General features: G+C 52.6%; 2 protein-coding genes across 4 annotated transcripts; both read right to left on the reverse strand.

The window, feature by feature from the left end:
• Positions 1-5907: 5907 nt before the first annotated feature.
• Positions 5908-7633, reverse strand: Hamp (hepcidin antimicrobial peptide). The gene is made up of 3 exons (XM_050119043.1): positions 7470-7633; positions 6192-6251; positions 5908-6106 (listed from the first exon to the last, which is right to left on the reverse strand). The coding sequence occupies exons 1-3, from the start codon at positions 7554-7556 to the stop codon at positions 6002-6004; spliced, it is 252 nt and encodes an 83-aa protein (XP_049975000.1). The 5' UTR covers positions 7557-7633; the 3' UTR covers positions 5908-6001.
• Positions 7634-9610: 1977 nt separating this feature from the next.
• Usf2 (upstream transcription factor 2, c-fos interacting) lies at positions 9611-18978 on the reverse strand. 3 transcript variants are annotated; one of them, XM_050119007.1, is made up of 10 exons: positions 18832-18977; positions 18522-18568; positions 18288-18406; positions 18020-18139; positions 17385-17535; positions 17210-17297; positions 16848-16906; positions 10564-10658; positions 10336-10464; positions 9611-10252 (listed from the first exon to the last, which is right to left on the reverse strand). In XM_050119007.1, the coding sequence occupies exons 1-10, from the start codon at positions 18891-18893 to the stop codon at positions 10163-10165; spliced, it is 960 nt and encodes a 319-aa protein (XP_049974964.1). In that variant the 5' UTR covers positions 18894-18977; the 3' UTR covers positions 9611-10162. The 3 variants fall into 3 exon arrangements, with proteins under 3 accessions (XP_049974964.1, XP_049974963.1, XP_049974965.1); XM_050119006.1 differs by having other exon boundaries at positions 17939-18139; positions 18832-18976; XM_050119008.1 differs by lacking the exon at positions 18020-18139 and having other exon boundaries at positions 18832-18978.
• Between the last annotated feature and the right edge of the window lie 306 nt (positions 18979-19284).

Raw genomic sequence — 19284 nt, forward strand, 5'->3', positions numbered from 1 at the left:
CCCGGCTCCAATTTGTTCTTAAAGGCTGTCTTGGTATATTCAGGCTGACCTCCAGCTCACTATGTAGCCCAGGCTAGTCTTGAATACCACATGCCCAAGTCTCCAGAGTGCTGGTATTATAGGCGTGTGCCACCACATCTGGTCCCTGCCCTCCATTCAAAAACTGTCCTTTCTTCCCATAGAACTCAACATGACTGAAGCTGGCCGCTTTGCCCTTCAGGATGCTGTCTGGTCCCTAACCTAACCCTACCTTGCCTTCTCATCTAGCCGGGAGCTCTGAAGAGAGCAGACATCCCACGGAAACCTGCCTGTGGATTTGTTTGGGATCTTTAAAAACCAGGCTTTTGTGCACACAGGGCTACGTTAGCTCTCTGAGCTGGGTGAGGACCCTCTGGGGTGGAGTCCACAATGGTCCTGAATCAGGCATGAGCTTTGCAAAGGGTGATTGAGGTGGCAGGACACAGGCGTTTCACTGCCCTGCAGAGGCCAGAGCAGGTGAGGGGTGTGGTGTGCGGGAGGAGGAGTCCTTTTTTTTTTTTCTCCAGGAGTGAGAGCAGGGAAATCCCTTAGACTAGAAAGCAGGTCAGGAGTTAGGGAGACTGGGCTTGGGGGTGCCACCCCCACCTCAGGCTTCATGACGTCAGGCTCTACCCGTGCCTTTCCCAGTCCGAGACAATGGTCCATTGAACGTGGGGAGGGGCTTGGAAGCCTAGGTTCCGGAGAAGAGAGAGCCCTGGTGCCTGGACTCTGGGGGTAGATATGAAGATTCCGGGGTGCCCTGTGCCACAGATGTCTAAGCAAACATACCACCGAGTTGGTGTTCCTGTGTAGAGGGGGGTGGTCTGTGAGCTTCGGGTGTCCAGAGGCAGCCCCTAGAGAAGGGAAATGGGCAGGTGAGTCCCACTGAGAGAGTCTTTTGTTGAGCCAGGGGACTGGGCACCCACCCATAAGGGAGGAGCAGATGGAATGAGAGCCATAGATGAGCTGGGTAAAGGGGCTACCTGTCACACAGATCAGCTGAAGACATCAAGAAAGCAGGCTTTCAGTCTGCAAGGGCTGGGGACAAATTTCTAAACTAGAATGTCTCATGTCACATCCTTTCAGGCATCAACTTCAGAATCAAGCTGCCAGCAGGGTTACTTCCTATTGAGCTTAGAGAAAAAGCCCTGCTGCAGTCCCCCAGCCTCCCAGCCCCCAGCCTCCAGCCCCCAGCCCCCAACCCCTCCTCCACTCAGCCTGGGACTCGGAGCTTTGCATATTCAAACAGAATTCTACCTGGATCTGTCTTTGTTCAAATCTCCCCTTTTGCCAAGACATCAATCATGTTGGATTAAAGCCCACCATTATGACTTCTTAACTGTTACCCTCGGGAAAGACCTACCACCAAAGACAGGTGTCATGGCGCACACCTGTAATTCCAGCACTTGAGAGGTGGAGGCAGGAGGATCAATAAATTCAAGGTCATTCTCAGCTACATTAGACCCTGTCTTATCCTCCCTCAAAGAAGACCCCATCTCTAACTAAGGTCACATTCTGAGGGACTGAGTTTAAGACATCAGTATATAAATGGGGGCGGACATAGAAATTTTGTGTAGTGTAATGATCTTTGCTCGTTAGCCCAATTTTATCCAAAATAGCATGCAAACTAGAGAAGACATCTCCAGACGCGTAGTGCTGCGTGTCTCCTCATCGCTTAGTGTTGTCTTCTGCCAGGGCCTGGGCTTAGCCAGCCCAGAGTCCCTTCGCTGCTCTTAGTTAAGACTGGCTATTTCCTGCCAAGGGCTGTCACAGTGCGGTTCTCAGGACAGCAGCAGCTACAGGGCTGTGTCCTGTAGCTAGTCAAGGGACTACAGTTCAGTTGGTAGAGCGCTTGCCTAGCTTGTATCAAGCCTGGTGTTTGAGTCCCAGCACCACATATACTGGGTATACGGGGTATATTGTCATATGTCTATAATTTCAGCACTCAGAAGGTAGAAGACAGTGGATGGGAAGTTCGAGGTGATCCTCGCCGACCTAGTCCGAGACCAACCTTGGCTACCAGAGACCCTGTCTCACAAAAGGAGGCAAGGGGTGGAAAGATTAAGATGGGGAGTGAAGTCGGGCAGTAGTGGTGCACGCCTTTAATCCCAGCATTTCGGAGGCAGAAGCGGGTGAATCTCTGTGAGCTGGAGGCCAGCCTGGTCTACATAGCAAGTTGCAGGTCAGCCAGGGTTACACAGTGAGACTTTTTCTCAAAAGCAAATATTTCTAGGTCTAGTCTGTCTGCTGAGTGGGAAGCCCTGGGGATGGGGCTCAGCAGTGTGCACTTGAATAGGCTTGCATACCATCCACCCTGATGCATACTAAAGTTTTTGTTGGTGGTGGCTTTTTGGATTTTCAAAACAGGGTTTCTGTCCTGGAACTCTCTCTGTAGATCAGACTGGCCTTGAACTCACAGAGATCTGCCTGCCCCTGCCTCCCCTACCGAGTGCTCAGATCAAAAGTGTGTGCCACCACACAGGGCTTGCACACACACTAAAGTGTAATCCCTCTGCTTCCAGTGCCACAGCTCTAGGACCTTTTGGAAAAATGTATCTAAAAATGAGAGAAGGGTACCCAGAGCTGTTCCCTGTAATCAGCACTGCTAAGGGGTAGTTACATTTTTGCCAATGTAGCAAAACACCCTTGGAAACAGCTAAAAGGAGGAAGGATGTGTTTCAGCTCATGGGTCCAGGGATCCCTGTAGTGGTCGGTTGCCTCCATCAGGGACTGTGGGCCTCAGGCAAAGCATCATAGCAGGAGTGGACACTTGTTTCCAGCACGGAGCCAGAAAGCAGAAAGCGAAATAGACGACTTCCAGAAGCTTCAAACGCACACCTCCACGAATCTGTACTTTTAATTTTTTAGGTAGCAAGAAAGCTTAAAGATGAATTACACTTGGCCACGGTAAGAACAGAACTAGTCCAGGATGGCCCAGGTGCGGGGCAGGGTGCCAGCGGGACTGTCTTGGTTGTAAGGAAGCTAGTCTTTTTGGTGGTCTCAGTGAGCAGCTGGTGATGTACCAGATCCACTGAGACTTATTACCGACAGCAGCATACAGGCCAACAACTTGATCCAGCGTCACAGCTGTCAGCACACCTCCTACAGCCTTCTTGGGTGCACAAGCTAAATTACTTGGACCTCGACTTCCTCTTTCTTCGCTTGAGCTTCAGTTTACACATGCGCTTTTTCCTCCCCTTTGCTCTCTTGGTGCAGGAGTTTCAAGGAAGATGTTGCCAAGGCTGAGACCTTATTTTTATTTTTAAGATTTACTTTCATCATTTTAAAATTGAGTGCGTGCACACGTGCAGGTGACTGTGCACATGAGTGCAAGTACCTTCAGAGGCCAGAAGAGGGCGTCAGCATCCCTGGAGCTGGAGTTAGAGGGGGCTGAGTGACTGGACCTGGGTGCTGGAAGCTAAACCCTAGACCTCTGCAAGAGCAATACATGCTCTTATCTGTCACATCACTTCTCCGGTTCCCTAGTCTACTAGCAAGTTCCGGGACAGCTGGGGTTACACTGAGACTCTGTTTTTAAAACAAAACAAAATAGGGGATGAAAGAGAACTCACCTCTGCCCTGTTAATAATGCCTTTGCACATTTTGGGGGCATTTGGCAGTTTTCAAAAACAATCCTACATTCCTGTCCTTGGCTGAATTCAGCAAACAAAAGCGCTAGTACCATGAGGAGCCAAGCACTCTGTAGCAGGGTCCTCTCTCTGTCCCTTCTGTCTCCATTCAGGAAACCCCTAATTAGCTTCTGGTCCTTGTCCACTACAGCTCCTAGGCTGCTTGAGTCTTAAGACCTTTCAGTGAGCCCAGCAAACTGGGACTGTAGGCAATATGGTGACTGCATTCACCCTGGGGTGATTGATTGGCTTATATGGAACCTTGGACCACCTTCATTCAGAGATGCTCAAATCATACCCTTACATTGTGGGTGAGGAGAGAGGGACTTCTGAAGAGTGTGAAAGGCTAAGCCAGGGGATGGAGCGCTTCATGAGCTCAGACATTTTCCAGTCCTGTGCTTTGCTCTGTGTGTGTGTGTGTATGAATGTGTGAGTGTCTCAGTCATATAACCAGGGGCTATGATGTCATTGTTGGGGGAGGGGGTTTGCTTTCTGCTGTTCTGAGTACACTGCCTGACCTGGACTCAACCCTACCAGAGGTCGTGATCAGAGCCTCTGGTTTTAGTGTCTCATCACGCCTGCGTTTGTGAGGTGGAACAGAGTAACGACAAGAGAAGCCAGAGTGACAGGAATTGCACGGTTGTAGAAAAGTAGGCTGTGTGTGTGGGGGGGGGGGGTGGCCTCAGTCTTCTCCCCTCCCTCAGATGAGTGGCCTCTTACAGTTCCTGAAGATAAATGGTGGTGGTGCATGAGGTTGATGCTGACTTTAGTTTGACTGAGTTTGTCCTATGGACTGAATTTTTTCTTTTTAGCTTCTAGTTGGGCTGAGGTAAAAGGAATGCAGGTTTAGAAGCCAGCCTGCGTACACAGTGAGTTTTAGTGCAGTCCGGGCTACATATAGGGATAGAGGTGAAGGCAAAGTGGGAACAGTGCTTGCCTAGAATGCACGAGGCCCTGGTTTGATTCTCAGCACTGCACACAATGGCACATGCTTCTAAAACCAGACCTCGGACGGTGGGGGTGAGGGTCAGAAGGGCAAGGTCATCCTTGGCTACTTCAAGAGTGCAAAGCCAGGCTAGACTACTTGATACCCTACCTAAAAAGATAAATAAAAAGAAGTCTCTTTGGGCTCAGGGTATAACTTAGTGGTATAAGCATTTGGTTATTCTGTGTGAGGCCTGTGTTTGGTCATCCAGTACTGGAGGAAAGAGGGAAGGATTGAGAAGAACTTTCTGTTGTCGTTATTGCTACTAGCTTGAACTGCCTTTCCAGCGGAGGTGCCAACATTCAGAGTATTAGTGTATCTCGCAAGAAGGGTTTCCAGACTCTCATGACAAAGGTCATGCCCTTCTCAGCAAGGACCTCTGGACATGGTGGCTGACTCAGAGGGTTCCATGTATTTAGGCTGTTATTTCCCTTCTAGGATACAACAGCAGCCACATGATCAATGTCTTTTCTCAACATTAAGGTTGCTGTAGTCATATAAGTTGGGACCACAGTGAATTATATCTCGGGTCTATGTTCCTATTAAAAGAGAAATTGGGCTGGAGAGATGGCTCAGTGAGTAACGTATATGCCATACACGCATAGGAACTGGAATCCCAGCACTCATATTACTAGCTGGTGTGACCGCATGTGTCTGCATCCCCATTGGGGAGGAGACAGGTGGATCCCAGAGACTTACTGGCCACACAGTTTAGGGGAATCAGTGAGCTCCAGGCTCAGTAAGAGACCTTGTCTCAAAAACAAAATAAAAGGTAAAACAAACAAACTAACAAAAACAAAAAGCAAACAAACAAAACAAAAACTGAGTGAAATAAAAACTAACAAGTGACCTAGATATGGTAGTACATGCCTTTAATCCCAACACTTAGGAGGCAGAGGCAGGAGGATCTCTGTGAGTTTGACAAAGCAAGTTTCATACCAGCTGTGGCTACTCTGGCTGCTACATGTGTTAACATGCACACACATACACACATGACATAAAAAATGTTTTTCGATAAATATCTTCTAAAAAGAAAGGAAGAACAAGCCTGAGGAGAGAAAGTTTATTCAGCTTTCTTCCTGGGTTGTTACATAAACTCCAGACCTTCTGAAGCGGGAGACACATTGAAGAATAGACAATAAATGCATCAGACCTGCATCAGACCCGCATCAGACCCGCAAACCCTCCCAAGTGACTGTCCCTGGGCATCAGGGCTTGCACCAAGTCCATGAGCCTTTGTTAAGGAAAAGCAAAAAAAAACAGCAGACACCATAGTTTGAAAACAAAATCATCACATTTATTTTGAGTTCATAAATAAATGGGGGCTGAGGGGCAGGCGAGGGGTGCTGAGAGAACTGGACACTTGGCACTATGTTTTGCAACAGATGCCACAGCTACGATTGTTACAGCATCGGCAGCAGAAGACGCAGACTGGTAAGTAGGTGTCCCGCTTGGTCCGCGTTGGAGCCAGGAGCTGCATAGAATGGAAGAGAAATGAGCTGCCCTGCCTGGGCATGGGGAAGGTTGGGGGTCAGGAAGGGAGCCCCAATTGCTCTTACCGTCTCATCGGCCCTGCCTTCTGCCCTGTGCCCAGGCTGGAGTGCATCGGGCTGTCTTGCCTGTGAAAGCAGAAAGGGTACCTGAGTATTGCAGTCTCCAGCATAGCTTTCTGATTCAACTCTGCCAGCTTGTTCCTTCCCCAGGGGCTTAGGGACCTGTGCTTAGATGGAATTCCTGGAAGAGGCTTCACTGCCCTGATTTTCCCACCATTCCTTGCATGTTCTGCTTCCTAAAAGCACCCCACCTTTTTTGATGCTGAACCCTCCTCCTGGACACTACCCTCCCAACGGGTCTGCCTGCATCTTATAACCCCTTATAAGCCAGCCATCACATAGCACAGTAACTTCTCACCATCACTGCAATGTGGTTTTCCCTTTCTCAGCAACCCAAGGACCAATCATCGTCTGTACAGCTGTCCACAAAGCTTGGCACTGCCGGAACCACCACCACTCTCTCCCTACTCCCAACACTGACTCACTCTGCAGACCCTACAGACCCAAGGATCCTGTGCGTGCCTTTCACTCGAGTGCCCATTCTCCTGTCGCAGCTCCAAGGCACAAATCTGGTGTCTTTGTTGTCAGTTGAGACAGGGTTTTCATAGCCTAGGTTGGTACTGAACTTGCTATGTAGCCAAGGATGACTGTGAGCTTCTGGTTCTCCCTCCTCCGCCTTCCAAGTGCCCACACCAAGCCTGGTTCTGTAGCATTTTCTTTCTTCTTACATGTGTATGAATGTTTTGCCTGCATATATGCATGTACACCACATGCATGTCTAGTGCCCATGTAGCTCAAAAGGCATCAATGGAAGTGAGTTAAGGATGGTTGTGAGCCACCACGCAGGTGCTAGGAACTGATCCAGGGTCCTCTGTACAAGCATCAAATGCTCTAACTGCTGAGCTGCCTCTCCGGCCCCTTCTGTATCATTTTCTTATAAAATACTTTTGCTTGGCATTCTGCATCTCTGCCCTAGCTCTGGTTCTTCCTCATGACAGTCATTCTGTCCGTCATCTCTTGCGCTATCCACAAATAAGTGTTTCTAAACACTCATTGAAAGGCAGTTTAAGAAACGCCCTGACGGGGATGGAACAGCCAGAGGAACATTTTGTCTGACTTTCCAGCATGTTACTTCCCATCACAGCTGTGCAGCTAGAGGGGGGTGCCTCAGCCCTTCCGCTCCGGACCACCCTTGCCCCCTCAGTAGCTGCCCTGAACACTCAGTGCTGAGCCCCTAACTCCCGGGGAATGGCTCTCCCATTGTAGTAGGCCGGGGGTGCTCACCAGCTGCTGGAGAAAGGCGCTGCTGGCCAGGCTGGCGCTGAGGAGAAGCAGGAGACAGGCAGCCTGGATCTTAGCATTCTGTGCCATCGTGCCTTCTGTCCTGTGGTGCAGTCTAAGGACTTGCCTGGTGTCTGGGACCCAGTCCTAGTCCTTTTTATGGGACCAGCTGGAGGAGGGGACGCCTGAACCCCCTCCCCTTTGCCCTGACTCATTTCCAAGAAGATAGTGGCGCCGAACAGGCGGGAGAGATAAGCGGGAACAGAGTGACAGGGGACAGGGTTGTGTCACCCTCAGCCAGCAGAGGTGCACCCAGGGGGTGGGGCAGCTAGGGCCATGGACACAAGCCTCCAGCCAGCCACCTGTGATGTCACCCTGTGGCTCTCAGAAAAATTCCCCCCTTTTCCCCTAGACACTGCCCCTCACCCTTATCAGTGTCTTCAGTATGGCTGTCACTCACTGGGCTCTTCAGGACACAGCAATGGGGTACACACGTGCAGGGTGCATCCTAGAGTGAGTCAGGGCAGCAGCCAAAGGACTGGACAGATGCCCAAGCATAGGCTGCACCATGGTGTTAAATGTCCAGACCACAAGACGTAGCTGTCTGTTGAAGTCACCTTGTGGCTAAGGTGGTGGCGGTCATTATTCATAGCCAGAGCCAACACATTTCACAGCCCAGGATATGAACTAGTTCAATCTTTTGCACGCCAGGGTGCATATCAATTCACTGTGTCTTTCACACCAGTACCAAATCATGTTCGTGTTAACAGCTGATGTCACTTGGCTTCCAAGTAGATGACTGTGTCCTCTTGGGCTTTATTAAGTGTTTAGGCTTAAAGTCGCCTTCTCGGCACCGACCCCAGGGGCCTGGCCTGATCTAGTCATCAAACTTCCATATCTAAGCACAGGAGACACAGGAGCACATTAGACTTGGCTTGGCAGAGCAGACTATGCACATCACGCAACTCCCAAGTGCAGTGTTTACACCAGAACCACCTCAATTGCCATGCTGGGAGAATTTACACCACAGAAACTGGTACGCAGATACACCAGGGCATTTTTTTTTTCTTTTTTTCTTTTAGTTTTTCAACACAGGGTTTCTCTGTGGTTTTGGAGCCTGTCCTGGAACTAGCTCTTGTAGACCAGGCTGGTCTCGAACTCACAGAGATCCGCCTGCCTCTGCCTCCCGAGTGCTGGGATTAAAGGCGTGTGCCACCACCGCCCAGCTACACCAGGGCATTTGTAGTTTGTTTTTGGGGTACTATCGAATCCTGGGTGTCCTTGTTCTGATCTGTTACCTGGATCCCTCGGTGTGCATGGCCATGGAGACATTGTAACAAACTTGACTCCAGAGACAGGCTACTGGACACCATGCCAGACTCACACAGGGACCACCCAGAGTCGATCCTGTATAAAGCCCTGGGGACAATGTTATTCTTCTATTGCTGCTGCTGCTGCTGCTGCTGCTCACTAGGGCCCCTCACTTCCTTCACATGCCTCTCCAAGAGAGCATTAGGGAGTGGTAAGGCCAAAGACAGGGGTCTCAGAAACCAGAGACCATCAGGTAGGTGTACTTAGGTTGTGGCAAGTTCAAAAGGGCAGCAAGGTGAAACTGAGAGGCAGTCTTGGATCCTGGGAACAGGTGAGCCAGTCTCTTGGGGACATGATGGTATCCCTCAGGCCTGCCAGGCATCACTGTGGTTACTCAGGACAGGTTTCATCATCAGCCGAGGGCAGGGGTCACACACAGGCGCCAGAGAAACAGTGTGAGGCGACAGACTGCCGGGCCAAGCCTTGCTTTCTGGCCATCTGCCCTCTCTTGGGGGTGGGGGGGCTCAAGGCCAGGGCCCATTATTGGCTGGTGCAGAGGGGAGGGCTTCAGCCCCAGAGCCTAGGGATGCTCACAGGCCCTGTTTTCAAGAAGCTCTGACCCAGGAGACTCTAGCCCCCACCAACACTAGGGGGCATGTCCTTGATCGCAGATCCCACAACCCTAATCTGTACCCCAGGGCCTCAGTGAAGAAATTCAGTCCTTAATTCTCCAGCCATTTTCACACAGCCACAGTATAGCTGAAGCTTAGACCTCAGGACGGCCCTAGGACCCCTGCCTGTCCCCATGCCCAACATGGACCGAAACACAGACAGACAAGGCGGGGCCACACTGGCCAGTTTATTGCAGTTAAATACCTCTCTCTCTATTTTTTTGTCCATTTTTCCATAAAGAAAATTAAAACACACACACGCACACACACACACGCATACACACACACACATACCCACACACCCAGAGGGAGCAGGGATCCAGAAACAAGAGGGATGAGGGACGTGGCCTCCCTGCATAGGTCCAGGCCCCAGGGAAGGCGCCCCCAAAGCTCCCTCCTTCCCATAAGCACCCTGTCTCAATACCCCTAGAGACCAAGGAGGCAGCGGGCAGCGGGGCCTCTGTCCTCCTCCCTTGCTCCTCCTGGTGAGGACTGAGAAGGGAGGGTGGCGGACAGGTGGGCAGGTGGGCATCATTTTTGCAAGGAGGGGGGTAGTGGGCAATGTATCCACAGAAATGCATTATGTCTCCTTGTTTTTGTTAAAAATCTACTATAAAAAAACGCAGCTTGGGGAGGAGCATCTCCCTCTCTGTGCTAAGGGCTGGGGGAGGGGCAGCAGAGGCCGGCAGCAGCTGCAGGGTAGGTCAGTGGGCATCACTGCCGGGTGCTCTCGCCCACCATTTCCAGGTTGTGCTGCTGCAACTGAGCTCGAAGCAGGGCATTCTCATTCTTCAGCTCCTCAATCTGCAGGCACCACAGAGGACACATGAGCCAGGGGCTAGCCTTGGCATCCTGGGGCTCCCAGTGGGTTCCAGGTCTGCACCCACCTGCTGCCTCAGGAGTTCATTGTCCATCTGCAGCCGCTCGGCCTCCTTGAAGGTCTCCTGCATTCGCTGGTTGGTCTGGCGTAGCTCCCGGATGTAATCACAGGCCTTGGACAGGATGCCCCCTTTACTCTGAAGAGGGGAGCAGGCAAGAGTCAGAGGACAGGACAGCTCCTGTGCCTGGTGTTAGGTTAGACTTCCTGGAAGGGATGGGACACCTGGGCCACTCACCGCTCCTGTCTTGCTGTTGTCTGCATGACAATCTGGAATGATTTTTGAAAGCTGGACGATCCAGTTGTTGATCTTGTCCCTCCGTCTCCGCTCCACTGTAGGAGACAGTGATAGTCATGGCACTAGTAAGGATCTCACAGGGACTCTAGGCTCCCACCTCCCCATGGGCCACACTGCTTCATGAGAAGACCAACCAAGTCTCAATTCTCAAGCCACACTGTCAGGACAGGAACCCACACTAACAACTGCAGGCTTGTTTTCACTGCCTGCCTAGCACATGCTACACACTGGAGCCAACACGGAAAAACTACAGCATCACCCACACTCTGAAAATGCGGCTCTGGGCACTGGGACTCACACCTTTTTTTGAGGGGCAGAATCCCTTCATGCAGGATCTAGCAACTGCCATAGCTCCTGTAATCTTTGCATTTCATTCTTGGAATGTCCTTAGACTCTGGCTTCTCTAATTTTGCTTTTCCAATCTTTTTTTTTTTTTTTTTTTTTTGTCCCCTTGGGGATAGGGTCTCATGTAGGTCAGGCTGGCCTCAAATTGTGTAGCCAAGGACAACTTAAAACTTCTGACCCTCTGGCCTCCATTTCCTAAGTGGCCGGTCGCTCTATACGTGGTTTTCTCCACTGTTGAGATGGAAGCCCACACTCTACAATTGAGCTACAGCCCAGCCCCTTCTCATCTTCAGTGTGAAAACCTGATCATGCCTTCTCTGTTTAAAATTCTATTCCACAGCCTTGACAAGCTGCACTCTCCAGACCAGGACTATGGTTCTGAGGCCTGGCCTTGTGGACCCCATCTCACTTGGAATGTGAACCCCATACCTCGAAGACAAAGCATGGCAAGTACAGATTTCACTTCAAAGTCCAGACTTGAGCTTGAATGAAACTCTGCAACCCTACTGTTAGCTATACTGAGTGGCAACTGTCTGCAGACAAGGCCTGTGCCTTCTTCTGGCTTCTCATATGTTCAGGATGCCTGCCAGGAACCACCCGACTTGGAACCAGTTCCACAGCTTGTTGGAGCAGGACTTTGGGGTCCTTCTTTACCTCCAGAGCACAGACCTTCTACTGTTGGAGCACAAAAGACCCTGGCACCCCCAAGTCTCCTCTTACAGGAGGACTGGAGACACCTGTCAAATTTGTGGAGGGGAGCTGGGCGTGGAACCTGATAGGCTGTGGGAAAAAAAGGGCAAGAGGGCCACTTCCTAATGAGGGCAGTGAGGATGGAAAATGGGAAAGCTTGAAATGAGAGGGGTGGGTAAGAAGGGCTCCTTTCTCCTCAGATCTGAACTCATACCATGCCCATGACATTCCCTGCGAGGACCTCAGAGCCCAGGAACAGGCAGAGGCCACTGCTTCTGCTTGGTTACTTCCACTCAGGCATGAATGATTTCATTTTCCAAAGCAGACTCTCCCACTCTGTCCACGCCCTCTTCACAGCAATTGTTCTTTCTCTGAGATCTCCCCAATGTCCTGCCAAGGATGCAGCTATGCCAAGTTTGGTAATGGCTGGGCTATCTCCACTAGGCTTAGGGCTAGCTCACTGTCACCATCAAGTATGGTGGACTCTTCTGGGAACTTGGTGGCAGACTGCAGCAGTAAAGTTGGGTCTAGCTAGGGCCTAGAAGTACTACCACCACATTCCTTGTCAGAGTGCTCTACCTCGGGCTCTACAGGGCTTAGTGCTTTCCCACCTGCTATGTCCACTGTTCTAGAGCCTGGGTATCTGACAACCACACCTCAGCCCGTCAGGATTAAGGGTAGATGTGTGTGACAGCGCTCCTTTGGTCTGCATTTAGTTCTGCAAAATGTAGCGGTGTGTGGCTTTAAACACGGTGGACTCAACCCTGGCTTTGCCCTGGTGGTGCTCATGACTGAGAAGATATGTGAACAGGGTACTGTGCCCACGGAAGGGAGGCGTGGAGCAGCACTCTGCATGGGGCCTACAGTAGGATGAAGCAGAAGCAGGCGGATCTCTGTGAGATTGAGGCCAGCCTGGTCTACAGAGTTAGTTCTAGGATAGCCAGGGCCAGGGCTGGGGCTGTTACACAGAGAGATCCTGTCTCGAACCCCCTCCCCCCCAACACATACACAAAAAGAAAAACATTTGGGTTACTGAGAAGGGTCCCAGACACACGGATAATAAGATCACACAAAAGATTACATGAACCACTTGTAGGGTATGTGTGTTGTGTTTACATAAGCTAACTACAGCTTGTGTCCAGGCCTATGGCTTGGAAAAACTATTAGGACACACTGGATTGGCAGGAGGCCGGTCTCACAGAAGCCTATAGTTACAACAACACTTAAAATACATCTCACAGTCAGGGGTGCGGGGCACACACCTTCAATCCCAGCACTCAGGAGGCAGGGGCAGGACAGAACTCTGTGAGTAGTCTGGCCTACATAGTGAGTTCCAAAATAGCCAAATCTACATAGAAAAATCCTGGCTCAAAAACCAAAATAAGCTTGGTGGTGGTGCACGCCTTTAATCCCAGAATCCCTGAGGCAGAGGCAGGCGGATCTGTGGGTTTGAGGCCAGCCTGTAAGAGCTAGTTCCAGGACAGGCACCAAAGCTACACAGAGAAATCCTGTCTTGAAAAACAAAAACCCCACACGTTACAACAGAACCTGTCAGGATAGAAGGAAGGACGGGACTAACAGTGGGAGACGTTAGCACGCCTTTCTCCAAAAAAAAACAAGAAAACACCAAGTCGGAAATCCCCAGCCGTCTCAGCCAATCCGTCCTCCCTGTGGCGGGGACCTTTCCCAGCAGCAGGCGCACATCCACTACAGTACACGGGGCACCTTCTCCAAGTTAGACTGGACACAGAGTCCAAGGTAAGCTCCACACCCTCAAATAATTGGAACCACATCAGCTATGCTCCGCATACAGAGATCTGAGAAATCAAACAAAAATGAGATCCTAAGCTCCACACGTCTGGAGTCAATACACTTCCTGAATAACCTGGATCAAAGAAGAAGTCATAAGAGATCTGAAAAACATCTTGATATAAATGATAATGAAAATATTTGTCCAAATGTGACAGACAAAAGTCTGCAGCCACAGATCTGCACGAGGAAGGAAAAAGTTTGTCTGTTTATTTCATCTTTCTTTAAGACAGGTTCTTACTATGTAGTCCAGGCTGGCCTCAAACTCACGATTCTGCCTCAGCCTCACCTGTGCTGGGATTATAAACAGGCACCATATCCAGCTTTAAAAAGTAAAGATTTGGAGATCCCTGCTACTAGGGACTACGAAGCAGGTTTCCAAGTTCAAACTAGCGTGGACAAATTAGTTAGACTGTCTCAAAAAGGTTAAAAAAAAAAAAGTGAAAAAGGCTGGGAATAGTAACTGGGGAGCACTTCCCCCCAGCACACGGCCCTAGGCTCTACCCCAGGGCCATCAGAAAAAGAACCCTCCACGAGACCACTACCATAAATTAAGACCCCAAGTAGAAAGACTACCACAGTGAAATTAATAAAACAGAAAAATCAACCAGGATCAGCATTTAAAGTAAAGACTGCATTTCCGCCTCCAGAAACAAATTCTGCTACCAGTAACAATAGTCTCCCCACATACCCCCTTGGAGCAGCCAAAGGTTCACTGCTCCCTTAGGGCCCTGCAGGCACCCTCTGGAGCTCCCAATCCCCACCCTGCAGAAAAGCCAGAGGGAGAAATGAAAGAGAAGTCTCAGGGAACTCATGCTAGTTGAGTCCTGGGAAGGCAAGGGCAGAACTCTGAAAGCGGCCTCGCCTCACTTCTGGCAGAGAAGCATACATGGAGGCTCTTGGGAGGGCAGACAGCATGTTCTGTGTGGATAAGTTGGGCTAAGTCTCACGGACAGCCAGACGTGGAGATTCTGAGTGGCAATTTCCAATGCCCAAGGAATAGAAAGAAACTCCATCCTGTGGTGCCATGGGGCGGGGGGCAAGCCCTAGGAGGGTGGGAAGAGGCAACTACCACCTTTCTGGAGAAAAAAAAGTAAGACTTCTGGGTGCTGGGGATGAGTCTTAGGGGAGCTTTTCTGCACCTCTGGGGGGGGGGGGTAGGGGTGGGAGTGCTTACTAGTAAATGGAAAAGGGACTCAGACCCAGGCCTTCAGGAACAGCCAGTCAAAGCCAGTTCCCAGTTACGGAGGAAGTCTGCTGTAAGACCTCCCTTCCCCTCTGACATCAGTCAGAACCCCCAAGGCTCAGCCTGGAGAGCAGGTTGCAGGTTAAATGCAGGTTGTTGTAGGAAAGGGTGGGGAGGAGAAACAAAGACATTAGAATAAGAGTGAGCAGGAAAAGAAGGGACATTCCCAAAAGCAGTGGGAGTAGACCTGGGGTTAACAGGCAGGGGCAGATGCTTGGAGCTCAGACAGAAAAGGAAGCCAGTAGATTTGGCAATGAGGTCGTCACAGGTGACCTTCAGTGAAGCCAGTCCGGTAGGCCAGACTGCCAAGCCACAAGGAGGACAGGCAGGTGGTGGTTCAAACCTTCTACAGGTTAGAAGCCAGAGGGCTGGTTGTAGCTGGAAGGTGGGGGTGGAGAAGTTATGGCTGCTTGCTGGAGGATGAAAAAACAAAGGCTCCAAGCTAGATGAATTCAGGGTAAGGCAGAATGAACTGGAGGGCGGGTGGCTGCCCTGCTTAGTGGGAGGCTGCAGTTAGGGGTGGGGGTTTAGGATCACCGAGGGTCTTAGTCATTTTACAGGACAACACAGGTGCCAAGGTTGAAACCCCAGCCTGAGTTGGGTAGATGGGCTGTAACTGCCTGAGTAAAGCACCGGAGGACCCTCAAATGCCCCTGCCTCACTTCCAAACCGACCGCAAGCCCCAGTTCACCCTTTCCTTTCAAAGCCACCTGACCTAGCATTAGGGCATTAAGCGTCAACCAAGCTGCTCCAGCGTCTTCTCCTTATGCCCATTCTCCACAGCCAGACCAGCCAGACCTCAGACCAGGTCTCCCCCTTCCCAGAAGTCATCTCTAACATGTGACTTCTTAGTCTCTAGTTTCCCATCACCTTATCATCCTGCTTCCACACAGACCCCACACTGGTGTCCCCATCACCAGACTATACCCTCAGGGTCAGGACAACTGCTCTGAGAAGAGCTAGAGACCCAGTGTGAGCCAGCCTGGCAGGTCCTTTCCCAGCCCTAAGACCTTCCTCTTTCCCTTCCCCATTCTGCTCTTCCTCAAACTTAAAGTGTCTATAGCTGAGGGGCCTGGGCATTCCTCTGTGTCTCCTCGGGTCCCGGAGAGGACTCTGAAGTCCTCTGCTCCACCCATTCAGCGGTCTCTTTCCAGGGCTCAGGCATGCTGAGGGCAATGGTAACTGTACCTCGTCTCCTCTCAGCGATGGTGAGAGCCCAGACCTTGTCTCTGCTGTTCCACTGCACTTGAGGTCTAGATGGGGTGAACCTGGGTGTACGCTTGGCCAAAAGCTTGCCAGCCGCTTAGAACAGCAGTAACCCATAACCCTATTTATATCAAAACACCCCGGAATCTCAGGGTCCGAGGCCTCCATCCTGGTTCAGTCTCAAAGGAACCACACAGAAGCTCAGTGACAAGCAAACAGCATCGCTGAAACATCTTGACTTTTTTTCACCTGTGTTTCCCTGTACTTGGTAAGTTCCCAGAAAAATCTTCCTGGGGCAACCTCCCTTCTGTGCCTCAGCAATCTCTCAGCCATAAGTTGTCCTTCATTAGCAATTCTGACTGAAATCTCTAGGACAGGCTGAGGTCTTGGCACAGGGCCTGTGCTGCTGCCCTGACTGGGACCCAGGGTCAGTAAACATTTGTTGAGTGATGGAGTTTGGGTGTCAGAACTGCCTTGCCTTGAGGGCCTGTTACATGCTTTACAATGGTGACCAATCAAGCCTGGGAGACCAAGGAACAGCACTAACAGACAAAAGACCTCAGGGTGAACCGCATAGCTTCCCGGAAGAGTGGGAGGCTCTGGCTTCAGCTGGTCAGAGAAGCAACTTCCTTTCAAACAGGTGGAAGGCAAGGGAATGCGAAGGGTAAAAACCACATGTGGATGTGAGGTCAGCCATTTTAAGAGGCTGGCCAATAGAACAAATCAAGATCACAAGCTGGGCTTGAGAAAACATCTGGCCAAACCCAATTCGCGTCCTCTATCTTTCCTAACAGCTTACTGCCCCTTCACCCACCAGCCCTTGCCCACCACTCAGCATACACCTCTCTGGCATCTGGGCATGCCAGACGATGGGCTCTGAGCACCCTGGAGCCCAGGAGCTGGCCAAGGACCACACCACCAGCCTCACCTTCGTTGTGCTGAGCTCTTCTTCTCTCATCTCGAGGAGTTCTGGTTCCATCGATTTTTCTAGAATAGAAGGGGAAATGGCAGATCCCCAGTCTCTTCAAGAATTTACCAAGCTATCAGACTTGCAAACACCTTTGTTTTCATGGCACTGGGGTAGAACCCAGGGCTTTGCAAAATGTGAGCGCTCCACTACTCAGTCACCTCTCCAGTCCAGATTTTTTTTTTTTTTTAAAATGGGTACTTCAAAAGCAAAAGCTAACAAAACCCATACCCCATTCCTGCTCTGTACTGACAGACCCAGCTCTTAGGCCAAAAACACCCTCCCTTTCCTTGGCCCCCCGACAATGGGACTACTGCACGTACGGAGAATAGGGGTGTGTCCGGGGTGCAATTGTCCTCTGTGTTCCTGTCTGAAGCACATCCTGGGGTGTCATCATGACATAGAACTGGCCTGCAGGAAATGTGCAGCGAACATCAGTGAGAGGTCAAGGCGGAACTGCTTAAGTGACTTCCCTAGCTCTACTGTTCCTCCCCTTACCTCCAGCCTGTAGGCTCTGGTCTGTGGTCTGTACAGACACAGCGGTGGTATCTCCCACACTGGATGCTGGGAAATATGCAAACCGTGCCTCCCCGCTGACTGCTTCTGCGGCTGGGCTGCCACCATTGCTGAATGGATTTTGAATTACAGCCTAGGGACGAGGACACAGGCCATCCTTAGCCAGGGTTTCCCCACCTTTGTTGCTGGGGTCGGTGTTTATTTACTAAGCTGTGAGGCGAGGGGGAAGCCCGCTGTGGGTACCATTCTGTCCAGTATCTCATTTCTGACGGGACTCAACTGTCACTAGCTCAGCTACTCTACTTCTTTTTTTTTTTTCCTAAGTTTTTCCCTGTCTTATAGAGATAAATAAAATTCAAGAGTCCTGCCCAATGTCTGTGCAAGACATCAGCCTTACACGGCTCGACGGCCTGGAGAACGTGTGTGTGTGTGTGTGTGTGTGTGTGTGTGTGTGTGTGTGTGTGTGTATCACACACACCCGGCCCCCTGGGGCTTCCCCCTCCCCAGCCCCTCCCCAGCAACTGCGGGCCACCTACCAGCGGGAAGGGTGCCGCGGGACCTGGGGGTACAGAGGCAGCGGCCGGGCCGGGGCGCTGGGCTGCCCCGTCCACACCCACCTGGGTCACAGCCTGTTGCCCCCCCGCGAAGGCAGCTGTGGACACGACGCTGACGGCGCCGGCCGCGTCGCCCTGGCCGTCCAGCTGACCGTCAGTCACCTGGACTACGCGGTATGTCACCTGCAGGGGGCGGCAGAGCGACGAGACCGACGCTAGGGCCCGGGCAGGGGCCAGGTCGGAGCCTCTCCCTGGCCCGCCGCACGCGTCCACCCTCCCTCGGTTCGCCCCGGCGCTGGCCCTCGGGGCTCCCGGGCCGCGGCCGCCTCACCTGGCCTCCATTATTCTCTGTGCGGAACTGGTACTGGATGTTGTGGTCGCCGAACGCCGCCTGCTGGACGCTGGCGATGGCCACTGCCGTCTGCTCCTCAGCCCCCGGGCCGTCCCCGCCTGTGGGGGCAGCAGGGCAGGGGGTACGTTCAGCGGGGCGCGCGGGGGTCCCCCGGCGTCCCCGGCCTGCAACCCCGGCGCGGGCCGCAGCCCCCGTGGCCCCGCAAGCACTCACCTTCCTGCAGCTCGACGCCCTCCTCGGCCTCGGGTCCCTTGTCGTGGCTGCGGGGGCACACGAGGGGCAGGGCCCGGGGTCAGTGAGGCCCACAGCCCGGCCGGGGCGCAGCGGCCCGCCGGTCGCCCCTCCAGGCCCGGGCCCCGCCAGGGTCAACAGTGTTGCCGAGCCCCCGCCCGGGTCCCCTCCCCGCGGCCTCCATTTTGAGCCGGGCCCGGAGGCCGCTCGGGATCATGGCGGCCCCCGCGCGCGGGGCTGAGGGGCCGGGGCCCAGGGCGCGCGGAGGGGCGCGAGCCGCCGGCGCGCTTACCTGGCGGCGGCAGCAGCGGTGGCCGAGGAAGCAGGATCCAGACCCGGGTCCAGCATGTCCATGGGGGGGGCGGGGGGGGGAGGGGAGGGGAGGGAGGGGAGGGGGCGGGCGGCCGGGGGGGCCCGAGCCCGGCGCTCACGCCGCGCGGCAGGAGGGGACGGAGGAGACACGGGAGCCGCTCGCGCTGATCACGGGGACAAACAGTGGGGTCATGTGAGGAGGAGATGCCGCCGCCGCCGCCGCCGCCGCTCCTGCAGCCGCCGCCTCCTCCTGCCGCCTCCGCCCGCCGCCGCCGGCTCCGGGCGGCCTGAGGCTCCGGGCCACAGCTCAGCTGCCCCCCGCCCTCCCGCCCGTCGGTCGGTCGGTCCGCCGCACGCGGCCTGGGGCCTGCTTCCCTGAGCGCTCGCCGCCGCCGCCGCGACTTGAGCTTTTTTTTTTTTTTTTTTTTTTTTT

Source organism: Alexandromys fortis, unplaced genomic scaffold, assembly GCF_014885135.2.
Source record: "Alexandromys fortis isolate MF-2015 unplaced genomic scaffold, M_Fortis_MF-2015_v1.1 scaffold_140, whole genome shotgun sequence".
Taxonomy (NCBI): Eukaryota; Metazoa; Chordata; class Mammalia; order Rodentia; family Cricetidae; genus Alexandromys; species Alexandromys fortis.

Coding starts and splice junctions, on each gene's coding strand:
- Usf2 (XM_050119006.1), bottom strand. CDS start 18,893: ATGGACATGCTGGACCCGGGTCTGGATCCTGCTTCCTCGGCCACCGCT. Junction 17,536..17,938: donor CCGCGGCACCCTTCCCGCTG/GTAGGTGGCCCG, acceptor CCTCGTCCCTAG/GCTGTAATTCAAAATCCATT. Junction 17,298..17,384: donor CCAGAGCCTACAGGCTGGAG/GTAAGGGGAGGA, acceptor CATTTCCTGCAG/GCCAGTTCTATGTCATGATG.
- Hamp (XM_050119043.1), bottom strand. CDS start 7,556: ATGGCACAGAATGCTAAGATCCAGGCTGCCTGTCTCCTGCTTCTCCTC. Junction 6,252..7,469: donor GCGCCTTTCTCCAGCAGCTG/GTGAGCACCCCC, acceptor CTGCTTTCACAG/GCAAGACAGCCCGATGCACT. Junction 6,107..6,191: donor AAGGCAGGGCCGATGAGACG/GTAAGAGCAATT, acceptor CATTCTATGCAG/CTCCTGGCTCCAACGCGGAC.